The 16,050-nt window shown below is 47.5% G+C and overlaps 1 protein-coding gene across 1 annotated transcript in view; it reads left to right on the forward strand.

Moving 5' to 3' along the window:
* Positions 1 to 16,050, forward strand: part of COL20A1 (collagen type XX alpha 1 chain) — a 112,079-nt gene that overhangs the window by 18,304 nt on the left and 77,725 nt on the right. The window contains exons 9-16 of the mRNA XM_033153994.1: positions 1,739 to 1,903; positions 3,039 to 3,214; positions 6,149 to 6,278; positions 6,704 to 6,849; positions 12,216 to 12,339; positions 13,188 to 13,327; positions 13,935 to 14,064; positions 15,685 to 15,827. Of these exons, the coding sequence (XP_033009885.1) occupies positions 1,739 to 1,903; positions 3,039 to 3,214; positions 6,149 to 6,278; positions 6,704 to 6,849; positions 12,216 to 12,339; positions 13,188 to 13,327; positions 13,935 to 14,064; positions 15,685 to 15,827 (1,154 nt within the window). The remainder of the gene's footprint in view (positions 1 to 1,738; positions 1,904 to 3,038; positions 3,215 to 6,148; positions 6,279 to 6,703; positions 6,850 to 12,215; positions 12,340 to 13,187; positions 13,328 to 13,934; positions 14,065 to 15,684; positions 15,828 to 16,050) is intronic.

The raw sequence follows: 16,050 nt of genomic DNA on the forward strand, positions 1-16,050 counted from the left end.
CCTCTTTAGGGATGTTTTTGCATGTTTGATGTTATATTGTGTTTTTAACATTCTGTTGGGAGCTGCCCAGAGTGGCTGGGGAAACCCAGCCAGATGGGTGGGGTATAAATAAATTATTATTACAGTGGTACCTCGTATTACGAACGCTGCGTGTTGCGTTTGTCATGGGTTACGAACCCACCGGACCCGGAAGTACCGGAACGGGTTACTTCCGGGTTCGGCAGTTCGTGTATGCACAGAAATGCCGAATCGTGCTTTGCGCATGCGCAGAAGTGCCGAATCATGTTGCACACATGCGCAGACATGGCGATTCAGGTTGCGTGCTGCTCATGTTGCGAACAGGGCTCCCGTTCGCAACCAGAGGTATAACTGTATTATTATTATTAGTAGTAGTATTTGTTGCTATTTGCAATAAAAAAAGAACGAGTGTTTTGCTGGCATGGGAAATGTCAAGAACCGGAGACTTTTAATTATTTCTGAATGCTTTAGAATTCTAGTACCAAAATGACCCTTCGCCAGACCCTCTGTTGCCATCTGATACTGACAGCCCCTTAGTTTCAACCCGAAGTCCAGAAGGCCTGGTCATGATTTGCTATGCCTGCTCACCATTAGCCATTGCATTACAGGGCCCTGTGCATGTAAGGGAAACACACACACAAGGAGGGAGCCCGCTGCAATACAGCTTCCTGCCCAACAGCTGTTGAGCGGGGTAGCGCAGCAGCAGTGAGAGCTCCCAGTTTGGAGGGTACCATTTGGAGCCCTTAGAGCAGGCACCCCCAAACTCAGCCCTCTAGTTTTGGGACTACAATTCTCATCATCCCTGACCACTGGTCCTGTTAGCTAGGGATGATGGGAGTTGTAGTCCCAAAACATCTGGAGGGCCGAGTTTGGGGATGCCTTCCTTAGAGTATTCTTTTCTAGACTTTTCTCACCCTCTTTGGGCTCTGGAGAGGGTCTCCTCACGAACCATGAGGACTTTCGAGCTCTCTTCCACCATTTCAGGTTAGAAAAAATTGAATTATTTATTTCCTAGCACTGCAGATATACACAGTCATGTGCAAGTCAGTTGTGCGTAAGTGGGGGGAATGCCTGTATACATTTTTGGGTGTTCCAGGCACTTTCATACAGTGTATTCTTATACTCACAATGGCCCTGTGAGTATTATCAGTCGCATATTGTAGATCAGGGTTTCCTGATCACTGGTCCTGCTATCGAAACAAAATAGAAAATTCTTTCCAGTAGCACCTTAGAGACCAACTGAGTTTGTTCTTGGTATGAGCTTTCGTGTGCATGCACACTTCTTCAGATACACTGAAACAGAAGTCACCAGATCCTTAAATATATATATCTGAAGAAGTGTGCATGCACACGAAAGCTCATACCAAGAACAAACTCAGTTGGTCTCTAAGGTGCTACTGGAAAGAATTTTCTATTTTGTTTCGACTATGGCAGACCAGCAAGGCTACCCACCTGTAACTGGTCCTGCTAGCTAGGGATGATGGAAGTTGTAGACCAGCAACAGCTGGAAACCCAAGTTTAGGAAACCCTGTTGTAAATGGAGGGGAGGCTCAGAGAGAGTGTTGTGCCCAAGGTCGTCTAGGTGACTTTGTGGCAGAGAAACCATTCGATCCAGGATGTCCCAGTTCACAACTCTTACTGCTCAGCTGTCAAGTCATTTGTCCACCTGGTACCTACTTAATTTGCACATGGGACTCAGTGGTTTACTTCGATTTTCTAGGGGTGAAAAATGCAGACGAGGCAGAGTTGCGCCATGTGGCCTCCGAACCTTTGGAACTGACGGTGTACAATGTGCTGGATTTCCCTCTGCTCAGCTCTCTGGCCGGCCGGCTCACCCGGGTCTTGTGTTCCCGGATCAAAGAGATGAATAAGGAAGAGAACACAGGTGATGTGAATGCCACTTCCTTGTTGGGTTTCACGTCTTCTAAGGGAGACTCCACACTGTCAGTGTTTTGTGGAACGGATTCAAGCACATATCCGAAAATCTAGTTTTGTGCAATTAAAACAGATTCATGGGCTCTGTAGCCTTAGCACAGAAACTCCGCTTTAAAAAGGGAGCAGTCTTTTCAAAGGAAATTTAAATCAGACAGGGATATGCATTGAAAAGTGTGGGGGTGGACACATGGCTAATAGAAAGACATGTAAACGCCTTGCAAGCAAACAAGGGTGAATGCAGGATGAATGTTCATTCACTCTTCAAACAAAACAGAACAAATGCTCAGTATTGACTGGTTGGTTGATTGAGTGCTTAGATTTCTGACTTGCCCTTTGCCATAAGGTCCTAGGGTGGGTTGCAACAGTAAAATATGCCATTATAAAACAAATGAAGACCAGTTATAATTTAATTTGGTGGGAACAAATTGGGATGAATGCTTAATTGTCTGGAGGAACCCTTAGACAATTCTCTCTTCAAAACATTCTCTGTTTGAAGTTCCTGTATGAGAGTCTACCACCCTTCTAGGCCATTGCCTCCATTGTCAAACTGCTTTCACTGTCTGGAAGTTCCTTCTAGTTTTCAACCAGAACCTACCCTCTAGTAACTTCAAATCAAGTCCTCTGCTCTGGGACAGCAAATAATCCTTGACCTTGTCTATGTGGTGACTCCTTCAGGTATCTGAAGAGTGTTGCTATGTCTTCTGTCCTCCAGGTGAAACATGAATCTATCTTACACCTCCAATCTGCTTATGACACTGCACAACCATGATGGAAACCTATAGCTTTCCAGATGTTGCTGGACTCCATCTCCCATCAGCCCCATCCAGCAAGGGCCATGGTCAAGGATGATGTGATTTGTAGTCCAGCAACATCTGGAGGGCCAAAGGTTCTCCTCCTTTGCAATTATAAGGTCCCCTCTCCCTTTTTAATCTTGAGTTACATTAGGTTGAGAGGTATTTACTGGCCCACAGTTTTGGACAACAACCTTCATGTCCACGTGAGGACTTCAGATCAGATCTCTCTACTCCAAATCCAGAGCTCTTTCTGCTACATCACACAATAAGAAATGGTTGCCAAATTTGCAGGTGATGACCCTCTCAAAGCCATTCTGGTGAATACTGGAGCCCACCTGAGCCCAACCAATCTTGCTATAAAGGAGGTAACATCCAGAAGTATACGCCTCATCTGGAACCCCCCTGTGATACCACCTAAAAAATATAGGGTGGTCTACTACCCCTCTAGAGGTGGGATTCCCAAAGAGGTAAGTGGTCCTGTCTTTGATATCTTAAACTTAGTTGGATCAACCAGGTGGGCACTAGCCAGGCCCGTCTTAGAGGGATCAGCCGCCCTGGCGCAGCGATCCCTCGGCGCCCCCAGCCTGCCGCCTCTCCGCCCGCCTCCCTCCCGCGCTGGCCGCCCCTCGGGAGGGGGGTGGTGGGCGAGCGGGGGATGAGGGGCGTGGCGTTGGAGCAGGCGCTCGCGCGCCGGCAGGCGGAGAGGCGCTCGCGCACCGGCGGACGGGCGGGCGGCAAGCCGGCCGCCCTCGCCTCCCAGAGCCCCAGCTGGAGTGCTGGAAGGTCGCGCAAAGCCCCGCGCCGCTCCAGCGCTCCAGCTGGGGCTCTGGGAGGCGAGGGCGGGCGGCTTACAGCCCGCCCGCCGGCGCGCGAGTGCCCGCCTACCCATGGGGGCGGGGGCGGGTTGGGGAGGGGGAGCCCGGTATGCCGGCGGGCTCGCGGGGGCGCCCCTGGGGCGCCCAGCGCCCTGGCGCGCCGCGCCACCGGCTTCTATGGATGAGACGGCTCTGGCACTAGCAATGGCACATTCCTAACAGCCCAAATCAGAGAAGAACTCCTGGGACTGTACTGCTTGCCTCTGATTGAAGGCAAGCAGTATGAGTTGCTAAGAATCGGCAAATATGCCAGTTTGGTTTGCTTTCAGTTTCTCATCTTTCTGATCTTATGTTGACTTCCACATTTCCACATAATAAAAAAATTCCTTCCAGTAGCACCTTAGAGACCAACTAAGTTTGTTATTGGTATGAGCTTTCGTGTGCATGCACACTTCTTCAGATGAGAAGAAGAGGTATCTGAAGAAGTGTGCATGCACTTGAAAGCTCATACCAATAACAAACTTAGTTGGTCTCTAAGGTGCTACTGGAAGGAATTTTTTTTCTTTTGTTTCGACTACGGCAGACAAACACGGCTACCTACCTGCATCTATTTCCACATCAGTTAGTGATTTCAGGGGGTGTGGAATCCTGGTGAAAGTTTGTGTGCGTGAATTTCATTTTTGTGTGAATTTCTTCTGCTGTGCACATTTTTATAGGGAATTTTTTTGCCAGATATGCACATTTCCCCAATGCAATTTCCGCAAATATAATTCATTTTTGGTACGTGATTTTCACTAATATTTGTATTCTTAACTTAGCATACGCATTTTTGTACATGTTACTTGACTGGAGAATTGTACTACAAATTCAGAGTCACACAGATTTCTGAGGATTGCTGTGTTTTTGTGCTCATATTGCTCTGTTAAGTGTGAACTAGATAAGCTGGTCTTTAAATGTGAATGGAATTGAGTTTTGGGTATAGGGAGGTATAGAAATAATAATAATAATAATAATAATAATAATAATAATAATAATAATAATAATAATAATAATAATAATAATTCTCCTCCTCCATCCTTATGAGCTGCTGAGGTTTGTATGCCAAACCAGGCTCTGGCAATATCAGTAGTGGAGACCACCCTATGATCCATTTGTGTATGCTATTTTCACTTATGTGCATATTTGGGGACATTCTCCTCTAACATATGCATTTTTGTAAACACTGCTTAGAGAACTGCATCACAAAATTAAGAGGCATGTGATTTTCAAAGGACAGTTGCATTTTGGTTCATGTATTGATTTGAAATGTACAAATTACCATACTTTTTGCTCCATAAGATGCACTTTTCCCCTCCTAAAAAGGAAGGGGAAATATTGGTGCGTCTTATGGGGTGAAGGCTTCGCTCCCCGCTGCCACCCCCGCCTCCTGCCGAATGCCAAAACAGGCTTGTTTTGTGAACAGAGGCTGTGGGGTGGATCCAGAAGTTCCTTCTCTGTACTGCCCGCCGATCCCAAAAGCAGGCTTTTGGGATTGGTGGCGGGGCGCGGAGTGGTGGAGAAAGCAGGGATGCTGCTTTCTCCACCGCCCAGATCCCAATAGCCTGCTCTTTGCTCCTCCCTGCCGCCACCCCCGCTCCCAAAATCAGGCTTTTGCGAGCGGGAAGTGGCGGGGAGGAAGGAGCAGCATCCCCTCCGCTGACCCCCGCTGATTGCGGTGAGAGGCGGCGGCGGCGGAGATGCTGTGTGTGGCACTAGCGGCTCATCCCCACTTGCTTTAAAGGGAGCTGGGGACGAGGGGAGAACCGGAGCATTCTTCCCTCGTCCCCAGCTCCCTTTAAAGCAAGCGGGGATGAGCTGCTCCGAAGGGGCGTGTGGCGCTACCGGGCTTCCCCTTTCTCCACCCCCCTTTCACTGGTGTCGGCAGGACCTGGGGAGGCAGGGGAAGCCTGGTAGCCTGCCTCCTCCGCTCCCACTCCAGCGCCCCCTCCCAGACTTTTAGAAAAGGAAAACCAGAATTTTTTTTCTGGTTTTCCCCCTTTAAAAATAGGTGTGTCTTATGGTCCGGTGCGTCTTATGGTCCAAAATACGGTGGGTGCTTTCTCATTGAAATGCAAACAAAATCAGATTTAAAAAATAAATAAATTTATTTATTTGGTTTTTAGATTAAAAATTTACACATATCCAACATACAACATAGAAACAAGATTCCAAAGAATCTCCTGGACTTCCCTCCTCCCCTTTGTGGGTCCTATTGTTAATCATTTCATCCTGCATCTTTTATAATAATCCATATCTTATGCCTCTCCGTTGTGTCCAAAATTCACCATTAAGCTACAAGTGGTGTTACAATCCTACTAACGATTTTGACTGTTTACAATGGTTTTTAAGATAAATTCCCCCCATTCCTTATTAAAAATTTTGCCTTCCTGATTTCCGATTCTTCCGGTCATTTTAGCCATTTCAGCATAATCCATCAATTTGATCTGCCATTCTTCTCTGGTAGGGACTTCATCTTCTTTCCAACAAAATCGGGTTCCTTCCTCATCCCTAGACCATCCTCAGTGCAACTTCTGCGTATATTTTCAGGTTGTTTTAGATGGGGAAGCCTCGGCTGTGCAGCTCCTCAACTTGACACCCCACACAGAATATCTGGTTTCAGTGTTTCCTATTTATGAGAACGCGGTTGGAGATGGACTCAGAGGCATCACCTCAACGTGTAAGACAGGAATTGATTGACTGGTCTTCGGTTTAATTGTGTCCCAGGTGCTAGTTTCATAGCCATGACCCTTATACGAGCCAGAAGGTCTTTCTCTGAGATCATGGCTCAGATTATCTCTCTCCTATCTTTGAAGCAGACATTCATGGCTAATAAAAGACCTCTATCTAATAAAGACAAGGTTTAATTAAAAAAAAAATTGCTTAATATTCTTAAGCCTTGAAATATTTTAAGCCTGTTATTTGCTTAATGGTTAATAGATATTTAATCTGTATAATTTGTACACTGTGCAGATAAGTGTATCTATTTTCAGAGCAAAGTAACATGTCGTTTTGCCTGGCAAACATTCGCATTGGGCAGCTGGTTTGGGTGAGGAAATGTACTTCCCTTTGATAATTTCTCTTTTTAATGTTTTGGCCCCATAGTGCCTCTCTCTGCCCCTGGGTCCCTCAGAGTTTCTGAAATCAGCCACAACAGCATACGACTGAGCTGGGAGCCAGCAGATGGAGCTAGCCAGTATCTGGTTCTTTGCTCCTCAGCACCCAATGGAGCAGAAGATGATACTAAAGAGGTAGAGGATATTGGTTTCGACAGTAATCACAATGGTTGGGGTTTTTTGTGGGGGAGGTATTTAAATGCTTGGAGGAAAGATTGCATCCCCTATACCAGGCACGTCCAACTCCCAAGAGACTGCGATCTACTCCCAGTATATAAAAAAACTGGCAGTGATCTGCCCATTGTCATTGGAGGGAGGAGGAGTGTGCATTTTTTAGGGGGGAGTGCCAAGAGTTGTTGAGCTTCTTTGGGGGGGGGGAATGGCAAAAACCGCTCACCCGAAAATCCAGAGCTGACAATCGCATTCAGCACTAAAGCCAACATTACTTCTGCTTGCCACATTCCCCACCTTTCACTGTTGCTATGGCGCCAGCGGATGGTCCTAGCGATGGGGGGGGGCACAATCGACCACGATCCTGCAATCTACCAGGAACACCAAGGCGGTCTACCTGTCGATCGCGGTCGACTGCTTGGACACGTCTGCCCTATTGAATGAATGAATTAATTCTGGGCTGCATCAATAGGAGTATAGCATCTAGATCAAGGGAAGTAATAGTACCACTGTATTCCGCTCTGGTCAGACCTCACCTGGAATACTGTGTCCAGTTCTGGGCACCACAGTTCAAGAAGGATACTGACAAGCTGGAACATGTCCAGAGGAGGGCAACCAAAATGGTCCAAGGCCTGGAAATGATGCCTTATGAGGAACGGCTTAGGGAGCTGGGTATGTTTAGCCTGGAGAAGAGAAGGTTAAGGGGTGATATGATAGCCATGTTCAAATATATCAAAGGATGTCATATAGAGGAGGGTGAAAGGTTGTTTTCTGCTGCTCCAGAGAAGCGGACATGGGGCAATGGATTCAAACTACAAGAAAGAAGATTCCACCTAGACATTAGGAAGAACTTCCTGACAGTAAGAGCTGTTTGACAGTGGAATTTGCTGCCAAAGAGTGTGGTGGAGTCTCCTTCTTTGGAGGTCTTTAAGCGGAGGCTTGACAGCCATCTGTCAGGAATGCTTTGATGGTGATGGTGTTTCCTGCTTGGCAGGGGGTTGGACTGGATGGCCCTTGTGGTCTCTTCCAACTCTATGATTCTATGATTCTATGAAAGCAAAATGAGATTTTGATGTTCGGATCAACCCTGAGTGGACAGGTGAGTTTTACTCAGGCGCCTGGATGCGAGTGCTGTTAGTGCCTGCCTGATGTTCACTGGGAGCACATTCCAGAGGGGAGATGCCATCACACTAAAAGCCCTGGCCTTAGTGGGCATAAGACAAACCGTGGGAGCATGCAGAACTCCTAGGAGTGTCTCTCCCAAGGATCAAAGTGACCAGGCAGGGTGTGTGCGATGCAATAGGGAAAGGTAGAATCTGATCCTCAAACTCCAGTTAGCAAAAACAAAACAAAACAAAACAAAAACCAACAAGAAGAGCAAAGAGTCACAGAACTGTAGAGCTGGATGGGACCAATTGGCTGGAGTGTGGTGCTCATAATGCCAAGGTTACATAAGAAGGTAAAGGACGACTCTGGGGTTGTGGCGCTCATCTTGCTTTTCTGGCCGAGGGAGCTGCCGTTTGTCCGCAGACAGTTTTTCCAGGTCATGTGGCCAGCATGACTAAGCCGCTTCTGGCGAACCAGAGCAGCACACGGAAACGCCATTTACCTTCCCGCCGGAGCGGTATCTATTTATCTACTTGCACTTTGACATGCTTTCGAACTGCTAGGTTGGCAGGAGCAGGGACCGAGCCACGGGAGCTCACCCCGTCACGGGGATTTGAACCGCTGACCTTCCGATCGGCAAGCCCTAGGCTCTGTGGTTTAACCCACAGCGCAACACTCAATTTCTCACTTCATTTGCTCTCCATCTTATCATGGAGCTGTGGGTGACATCTTGCCCACTATGCTTTCGAACTGCTAGGTTGGCAGGAGCTGGGCCCGAGGTTACATAGAATCATAGAATGGTAGAGTTGGAAAGGACCTTAAGGGTCATCTAGTCCAACCCCCTGCAAATGCAGGAATCTTTTGCCCAAGGTAGGGCTCCTTCCCACGACCCTGAGATTAAGAGTCTCATGCTCTACTTGCTGAGCTATCCCAGGTTATGGGTTTGATCTCCATACGGGACAGCTGCGTATTCCTGCATTGCAGGGGGCTGGACTCAATGATCCTCAGGGTCCCTTCCAAATGTACAATTCTATGATTGTATCATAGAATTGCGGGGCTAGAACCCATGACCTTGAGATTCAGAATCTCATGCTGCAGCGACTGAGCTACTTCACCAGCTGCGTGAGACTCTTAATCACAGGGCTGCATGTTCGAGCCACGTTGGGCGAAAGATCCCTGCCTTGCAGCGGGCTGCACTAGATGACCCTCGTGGTCCTTTCCAACCCTACAATTATATGATTCTAACCCCCCCAAAAGTTTGGGAATCCACTGGCAGAAATCATGTGCGGTGCTCATGTAGTTCTGCCAGATGGGCGGAAGGTGGCAGCAGACACGCTGTAATGAACATTTGGGAGAGTTAAAATGCAGAAAGGAAAGAAAGGTTTTCATCCATACTCCAGTTTGCAGACAGATGTGCCCAGGTGAGCAGGGACCCTCCTGCATCCCTTGTTTAAGGGCTCTCCTTTGTTAACACTCTCAAACCCTCCTCTCCTCCTGTTTGTTCCTCACAGTGTGAAATGTTTTGCATCGCAAAGGCAGGGAGCGCTCTCTCTGGCCAGCTGTTCCCCTTTCCTGTGACTCTTTGTTCTTCTGTTGGGGCCTTGTTCGCTTGAGGCTGAGAACTGCTCTGGTGAATGCTCCTGGGAGAGCTCTTCCGTATGTTTCGCACTCGGCTCGGGAGCTTTGAAAAGCTTTCCCCTGCCCATTGCAAGGGTCAAATGCCCGCAAATATGTTTCCGGTGCTTGTTAACGACCCACAACCATTGCGATTGTCAGCGGGAGGCATTGTGAAGCTCATTGCAAAGTACAAGGAATGCTGTCAATGGCTGGAAATATCCTGGCACCAAGGATCAGTTGAATTTAGGTGTGGGGATGGCATGAGTAAACTGCTCTCCCATTTAGAAGCTAAGGAGGTCGGGTTAGATTTTTTTGTTGGTTTGTTTTTGCTTTCACTTTTCTCCCCACATGTGACTCCCAGCATCTGGAAATCAGGCAAACTGCCTTGACAACGTAGGTAAAAGAAAAAAAAAGCCCTTGTGGCTAATAGCTACCAGTAGTAATGTACGGAATAATAGCTACCAGTAGTAATGTATGGAAGTGAGAGCTGGACCATAAAGAAGGCTGATCGCCAAAGAATTGATGCTTTTGAATTATGGTGCTGTTGGAGACTCTTGAGAGTCCCATGGACTGCAAGAAGATCAAACCTATCCATTCTCAAAGAAATCAGCCCTGAGTGCTCACTAGAAGGACAGATCCTGAAGTTGAGGCTCCAGTACTTTGGCCACCTCATGAGAAGAGAAGACTCCCTAGAAAAGACCCTGATGTTGGGAAAGATGGAGGGCACAAGGAGAAGGGGACGACAGAGGATGAGATGGTTGGACAGTGTTCTCGAAGCGACTAACATGAGTTTGGCCAAACTGCGAGAGGCAGTGAAGGATAGGGGTGCCTGGCGTGCTCTGGTCCATGGGGTCACAAAGAGTTGGACACAACTGAACGACTGAACAACAACAACAAAAGTCTTATACTCTGTAAATTTGCCTGGTTCAAAGCCATCTAAGTGTGGTGTAGTGGTTAAGAGCGGTAGTTTCGTAATCTGGTGAACCGGGTTCGATTCCCCGCTCCTCCCCATGCAGCTGCTGGGCGACCTTGGGCTACTCACACTACATTGAAGTCTCTCAGCCCTACTCACCTCACAGAGTGTTTGTTATGGGGGAGGAAGGGAAAGGAGATTGTTAGCTGCTTTGAGACTCCTTTGGGTAGTGAAAAGCGGGATAGCAAATCCAAACTCTTCTTCTTCTTCTTGTTGGTGAATATCATCATCTCCCGCACAAGCCAATTCCGTAGTTTAACTGTGTACAGCTGAAGAGGCATTTTATTTTGCCTGTCCTGAATATTTTAACATTCAGCTCCTTTGCCTTTTTAAATGTGTCTGACAGTGGTGCTCAGTGCGGCAAATAGCTACTAATGGTAAGCAATGTTGTCCCGTCCTGTGGTTGTCATGACAAAATGGCAATCAAAATGGACATCGGAGACTGTCAGGAGAAAATAGTCTTGTGCAAGGGGCATCCCCCCCCGACTGCTTTAATTTCCAAATTTTATCAGCAAACACTTGGAATATATGTGGGCTAAGCTTTTCTGTCATGCCTTGGTTGATTTACGCTTCCTTAGCTTTTATTTCCCCCTGATCTGCTGTTGGTCTTTTTCTGTGTGCCCTGAAATTAAAACATAGGAAAGGGAGCTACCAACAGTTGTCTAAGAATATTTCAGTCCTTGTACTTACCTGAATGAATCCCTAGTTGAGGAAGCCCAGAGTCAATATTGTTTGATTTTATTAGTATTATCATTGCGTCGTTTTAACTATTACCTGTAATCAGGGGCGTAGCAAGCCTCTGTGCTGCCCGGGGCGGCAGCGGCGGCGCAGAGGCACCCCCCGGGGGAGGGGCGCGACGTATGCGCCGTGACATCGTCGTGACGTCACGACGCACGTGGATGCCGCTGAAAGGGGGGAAAGGGGAAGCTTTCCCTTTTCCGCGGCTTTTTTTTGGCGCAAGGGACAGGCTAGCGAGGAGGGGAAGTCACGCTTGTCCCTGGCATGATGCCCCCTCCTCGCTGACCCACCCCCCGCCGAAAAAAACCGCTGGGAGGGGAGGAAAGGGAAGCAGAGCAGGCGTGTTCAAGCGCCTGCTTTGCCTCCCCCTTTCCTCCTTCCAGCGGCTTTTTTTCTGTGCGATGGGCGGGCCAGCGAGGAGGGGGTGTCATGCCAGCGACAAGCATGGCGCCCCCTCCTCGCTGGCCTGCCCCTCACGCCGAAAAATAGCCACTGGAAGGAGCAAAAGGCGACATGCCCCCATTCAGGGCCCGGCCGGCAGGGCGGGGTGGTGTGGTGGCCAAAGTGTCACCCCCTCTCCCCTGGAACACGGGGCGGGCCGACCCCGCCCCCTTGTTACGCCCCTGCCTGTAATACATAAATTGTGCTGTGTTTTTTGTACAGAAAACCCAATACAATTCATTAAAAAAAACAACGGAAGGAAGGAAGTGGGTAGACAACAGTGAGGTCAATGTGGTAAGCAAACACCAGCAGGAGTGCCAGATTGACTCTGCCAGAGAGTTAGCACCACACTGACCTAGTGAGAAACAGCGACCCACCACCTCACCTGGTCAGCTGCTTCAGTCTTATTTGTTGGGGTTTAAAATCACCCACGTCTCTCTCTCTCTCTCTCCAGGTTAAAGTAGAACAGCCTGACGTTCTTCTCGAGGGCTTGTCCCCCAACACTGAATACTCGCTGGCCGTTTACGCAATGTACGGAGAAGATGCTAGCGACCCGGCGAGTGTGCAGGAAACCACTTGTAAGTCCCAGCTGTGTGATTTAACGTCGGCATGGCTTGGATAGGGTTCTCTGGAGGCTGGGGAGAAGTTCTGACTAAGACCCCCCCCCCAATTCAAACAATATGTTTAAAGCACTGTGATGCCACTTCAAACAGCTGTGGTTTCCCCCAAAGAATTCTGGGAAGTGGCTTCACAATAAATCCTTCTTCACAAGGGGACTCTGGAAATTGTAGCACTGTGAGGGAAATAGGGGTCTTCTCACTACAGCTCCCAGAATTCTTTGGGTGAAGCCATGTCTGTTCAAAGTGGCATAATAAACTAAATCTAGCAGTCCAACAGAGTAGAAACTGATCATCGTTTGGTAGTCCATATCTGGATCTGTAGGAAGAAGGAGCAAACTTTGCGGCACTTTAAGGAAAACACCCTTACGAAAAACAGGAAAGCTGTTAATCTTGAAAGTGGATTAACAGCCATGGAGGAATTATGGGAAATGGGAATATTTTTTCCAGGCTTCTGAGAATGGTCTAAGTCAGTGTTTTTCAACCACTGTTCCGCGGCACACTAGTGTGCCGCGAGATGTTGCCTGGTGTGCCGTGGGAAAAATTACTTTAGATATAGTCAATATAGGCACAGAGTTAAATTTTTTAACATTTTCTAATGGTGGTGTGCCTCGTGATTTTTTTCATGAAACAAGTGTGCCTTTGACCAAAAAAGGTTGAAAAACACTGGTCTAAGTCCTAGGAGATGTCCCTAGCCTCTCTAGTGAACAGGAATTTCCTGGTCTTTTGGGGAGAGATGCCTTGAAATTAAACTGGCCTTCTGTCTCTAGTGTGGACACCCCATAAGTCCCCATGGTTATGTCTTGCAGTGGCCCTGAGCCCTCCACAGTTCTTGCATTTCTCCAACATCAGCCACGCCTCGGTCAGGGTCAACTGGGAAGCGGCTTCACATGCCGTGAAAAAGCACCGCGTAACGTACATCTCCAGCAGGGGGAGCAACACAGGAGAGGTGAGTAAGCCTGTAAGAGCCGCTTGGCAGTATCCGAACGAGGTCCGTTGTTCCGCATCAACAACAGCTAGCTAGACATGTTGAAGGAGACAAAAAGAGACAATTATTCAGCGGTGCAGGCAATGCCTAAGACTTTCCTTACAGAGCAGTTATTATATCATCTTCCAGTTATTATATCATCTTCAAGTTATTATATCATCTTCCAGACAGCGAGGGCAATTAATGGCCTCTGCAGCTAGCGTCACACAGCAAGGGAAGAAGCCCAGGATAAAATTTAAGTAGTTAACTGATAGAAGAGAAAGAGGCAGAGTCTCCCTACCTGACCTCAAACTCTATTATGAAGCTGCTTGTATAACATGGTTGAGGGAATGGATGGAACTTGATAACACCAATGTTCTAGACCTGGAAGGGTTCGCAAACAGGTTTGGGTGGCACGCATACCTATGGTATCGGGATTTCTTAAATCATATTATAAAAAGACCATTATATGAAGTATGATAATAATAATAATAATAATTTATTATTTATACCCCGCCCATATGGATGAGATATAAAGCAAAACCCTACTAGAAGACACTCTGCAACCCTAACACTTTCTACATTTCAGGTGGACGTTCCTGGCAATGCATCCTTTGCTGCGCTGAAGCCTCTCTCGTCGTTGACGCAGTATTTTGTCAGCGTGATTTCTGTATATGACGAAGGCGATTCCTTCCCTGTAACAGCCAACGTCACCACATGTAAGCAAGGGTTGGTCAGCTTGGGGAAAATGCAGCCGTTGAGGTGGTCCACCAAGCTGCGGTTGGATACTGAAGTTCTATATAATGTTGAACCACGTATTACTGAAAATTGGGCAGCTGGAACACCATCAGAGGTGTTGCGTTCTTTCAGGTTGCTGGTAGGATGAAAATTGACCATATTAACCACAGTCGATACCCCAGTGTTAACCACGGCCTCAAACCAAAGTGACCCAAAGATTCTCCAGCTGAAAATGTCTACCTTGCCACAGACTTTTCTAAGCCTTTAAGGCAGAGATGTGAAACCTCTTGGTTCTTCTGGTGTTGCTAGACGAAAACTCCCATTAGCTTCACCCTCAAGCTCTGGGGCAGCAGTTCAGGCAGCGAGAGAGGCAGAGTCCTCAAGCCCTGAGAGGAAATATTTCCACTTTGTGGAGCAAGGCTTTCGTTTGCGTAGTCGCTGAAGTACTAAGGATGCTGAGCGTCTTGCGAGAGGAAGGGCTGTAGCTCAGTGGTAGAACACATACTTTGCAGGTCCAAGGTTCCGGGTTCAACCCCCAGGGATTGCTGGAAGAGATCCCCACCTGGCACCCTGGGGAGGCACTGCCAGCCAGTGTTGACAGCACTGAGCTGGTTAGCCAAATGGTAGATGTGATTTCAAACGTTCCTAATTGGAAGCTGAGGTCAAACCTCCGCCTTGGAAGACATTTAGAAGGCGAGTCTGGAAACCCATTGCAGCACAGAAGGAAATCAAGAATAACAGTTAGGTTACTATCAGGCCCTGCTGATAAGTTTTAACTTGTACAACCAGAGACCAAAACAGTAGTTTATATAGGTATATGCACTTCATTAGCATAATGTCATTTTGTACAAAAATTACTTGTCAAATACAAAGGTTTTTTTTTATATAAAAAAAACCAAAAACAAAATATTGCAAGGTAAGTTTATACAATTCCATATAAACGCCACTAAACTAAATGCTGACATGTATTAGTACGTGCATACAAAGCCTAATAGAGATATGTAAATATTTTCATTTAAATATTAACTTCAGAGCAAGAGCGAGTACGTCTTCTGCTTGCCTTTCTTTCTGTTTTAATTATACAGACAATCTATTCCTTGTCCTGATTTTCTAAATTTAAAAAAATCCTCTGCGATTCCATTTGGAAATTGGGAACAAGGCTTCTCTGGAACTCTGAGCACAGTTCAGCTTGTAAAATTCCTGAGTCTCCAGCACATCCATGAGAAACAATCTCTCTCTCTCTCCCCCTCCCCCCCCCTTTCCTTTTTTAATAATATATAATTATTTTCTCCTTGAATGCCCTTCCTGACTGAGTTTTCTTTGCCGTTGCAAATGCCAAGTGGAACCTCTCTTCTTGCTCAAATGAAATAACAAGGCTTTAATTAATGGCTGCAGAAATGTGACTTACCAGCCCTTCAGGATGGGCCTTTGTCATTTGGGGTCTGGAGAAGCGAAATACGTGGTGCTAAAAGGCAGCTGCCCGGTTGCCGCTCCGCTCCCTTGCCATCTGCTCTGCTAGCTTGGTGGCAAGATGGCTTTGGCTCCTTGTGGCTGGGACAGAGCGGACAGAAGCTGAACTTCAGTTTGTTCCTTCCCCTCAGTGAAGGTGCCCCCACCAAGCCACCTGAAGGTCACCGAGCTCTTGCAAGGGGAGGTCCAGCTCGAATGGGAAGCGTCTGCAGCGTCCGACGTGGTTGTCTACCAGATCAAATGGAACGTGGTTGGGGAAAAGAGGGCGCAGGAGGTATGTCGCCACTCTGGGGAAGCCGGAGTTAAGGTTGAATCGGGTGAAGTCAGTTCGGTAGAGCACGAGACTCTTAATCCCAGGGTTGTGGGTTCGAGCCCCACGTTGGGCAAAAGATTCCACCTGGTTGGAATAGATGACCCGGCTAAACACCAGGAAGAACTTCCTGACAGTAAGAGCTGTTGGACGGTGGAACGGACTCCCTCGGGAGGTGGTGGACTCT

The sequence above is a fragment of the Lacerta agilis genome, chromosome 6 (assembly GCF_009819535.1).
Source record: "Lacerta agilis isolate rLacAgi1 chromosome 6, rLacAgi1.pri, whole genome shotgun sequence".
Lineage (NCBI taxonomy): Eukaryota > Metazoa > Chordata > Lepidosauria > Squamata > Lacertidae > Lacerta > Lacerta agilis.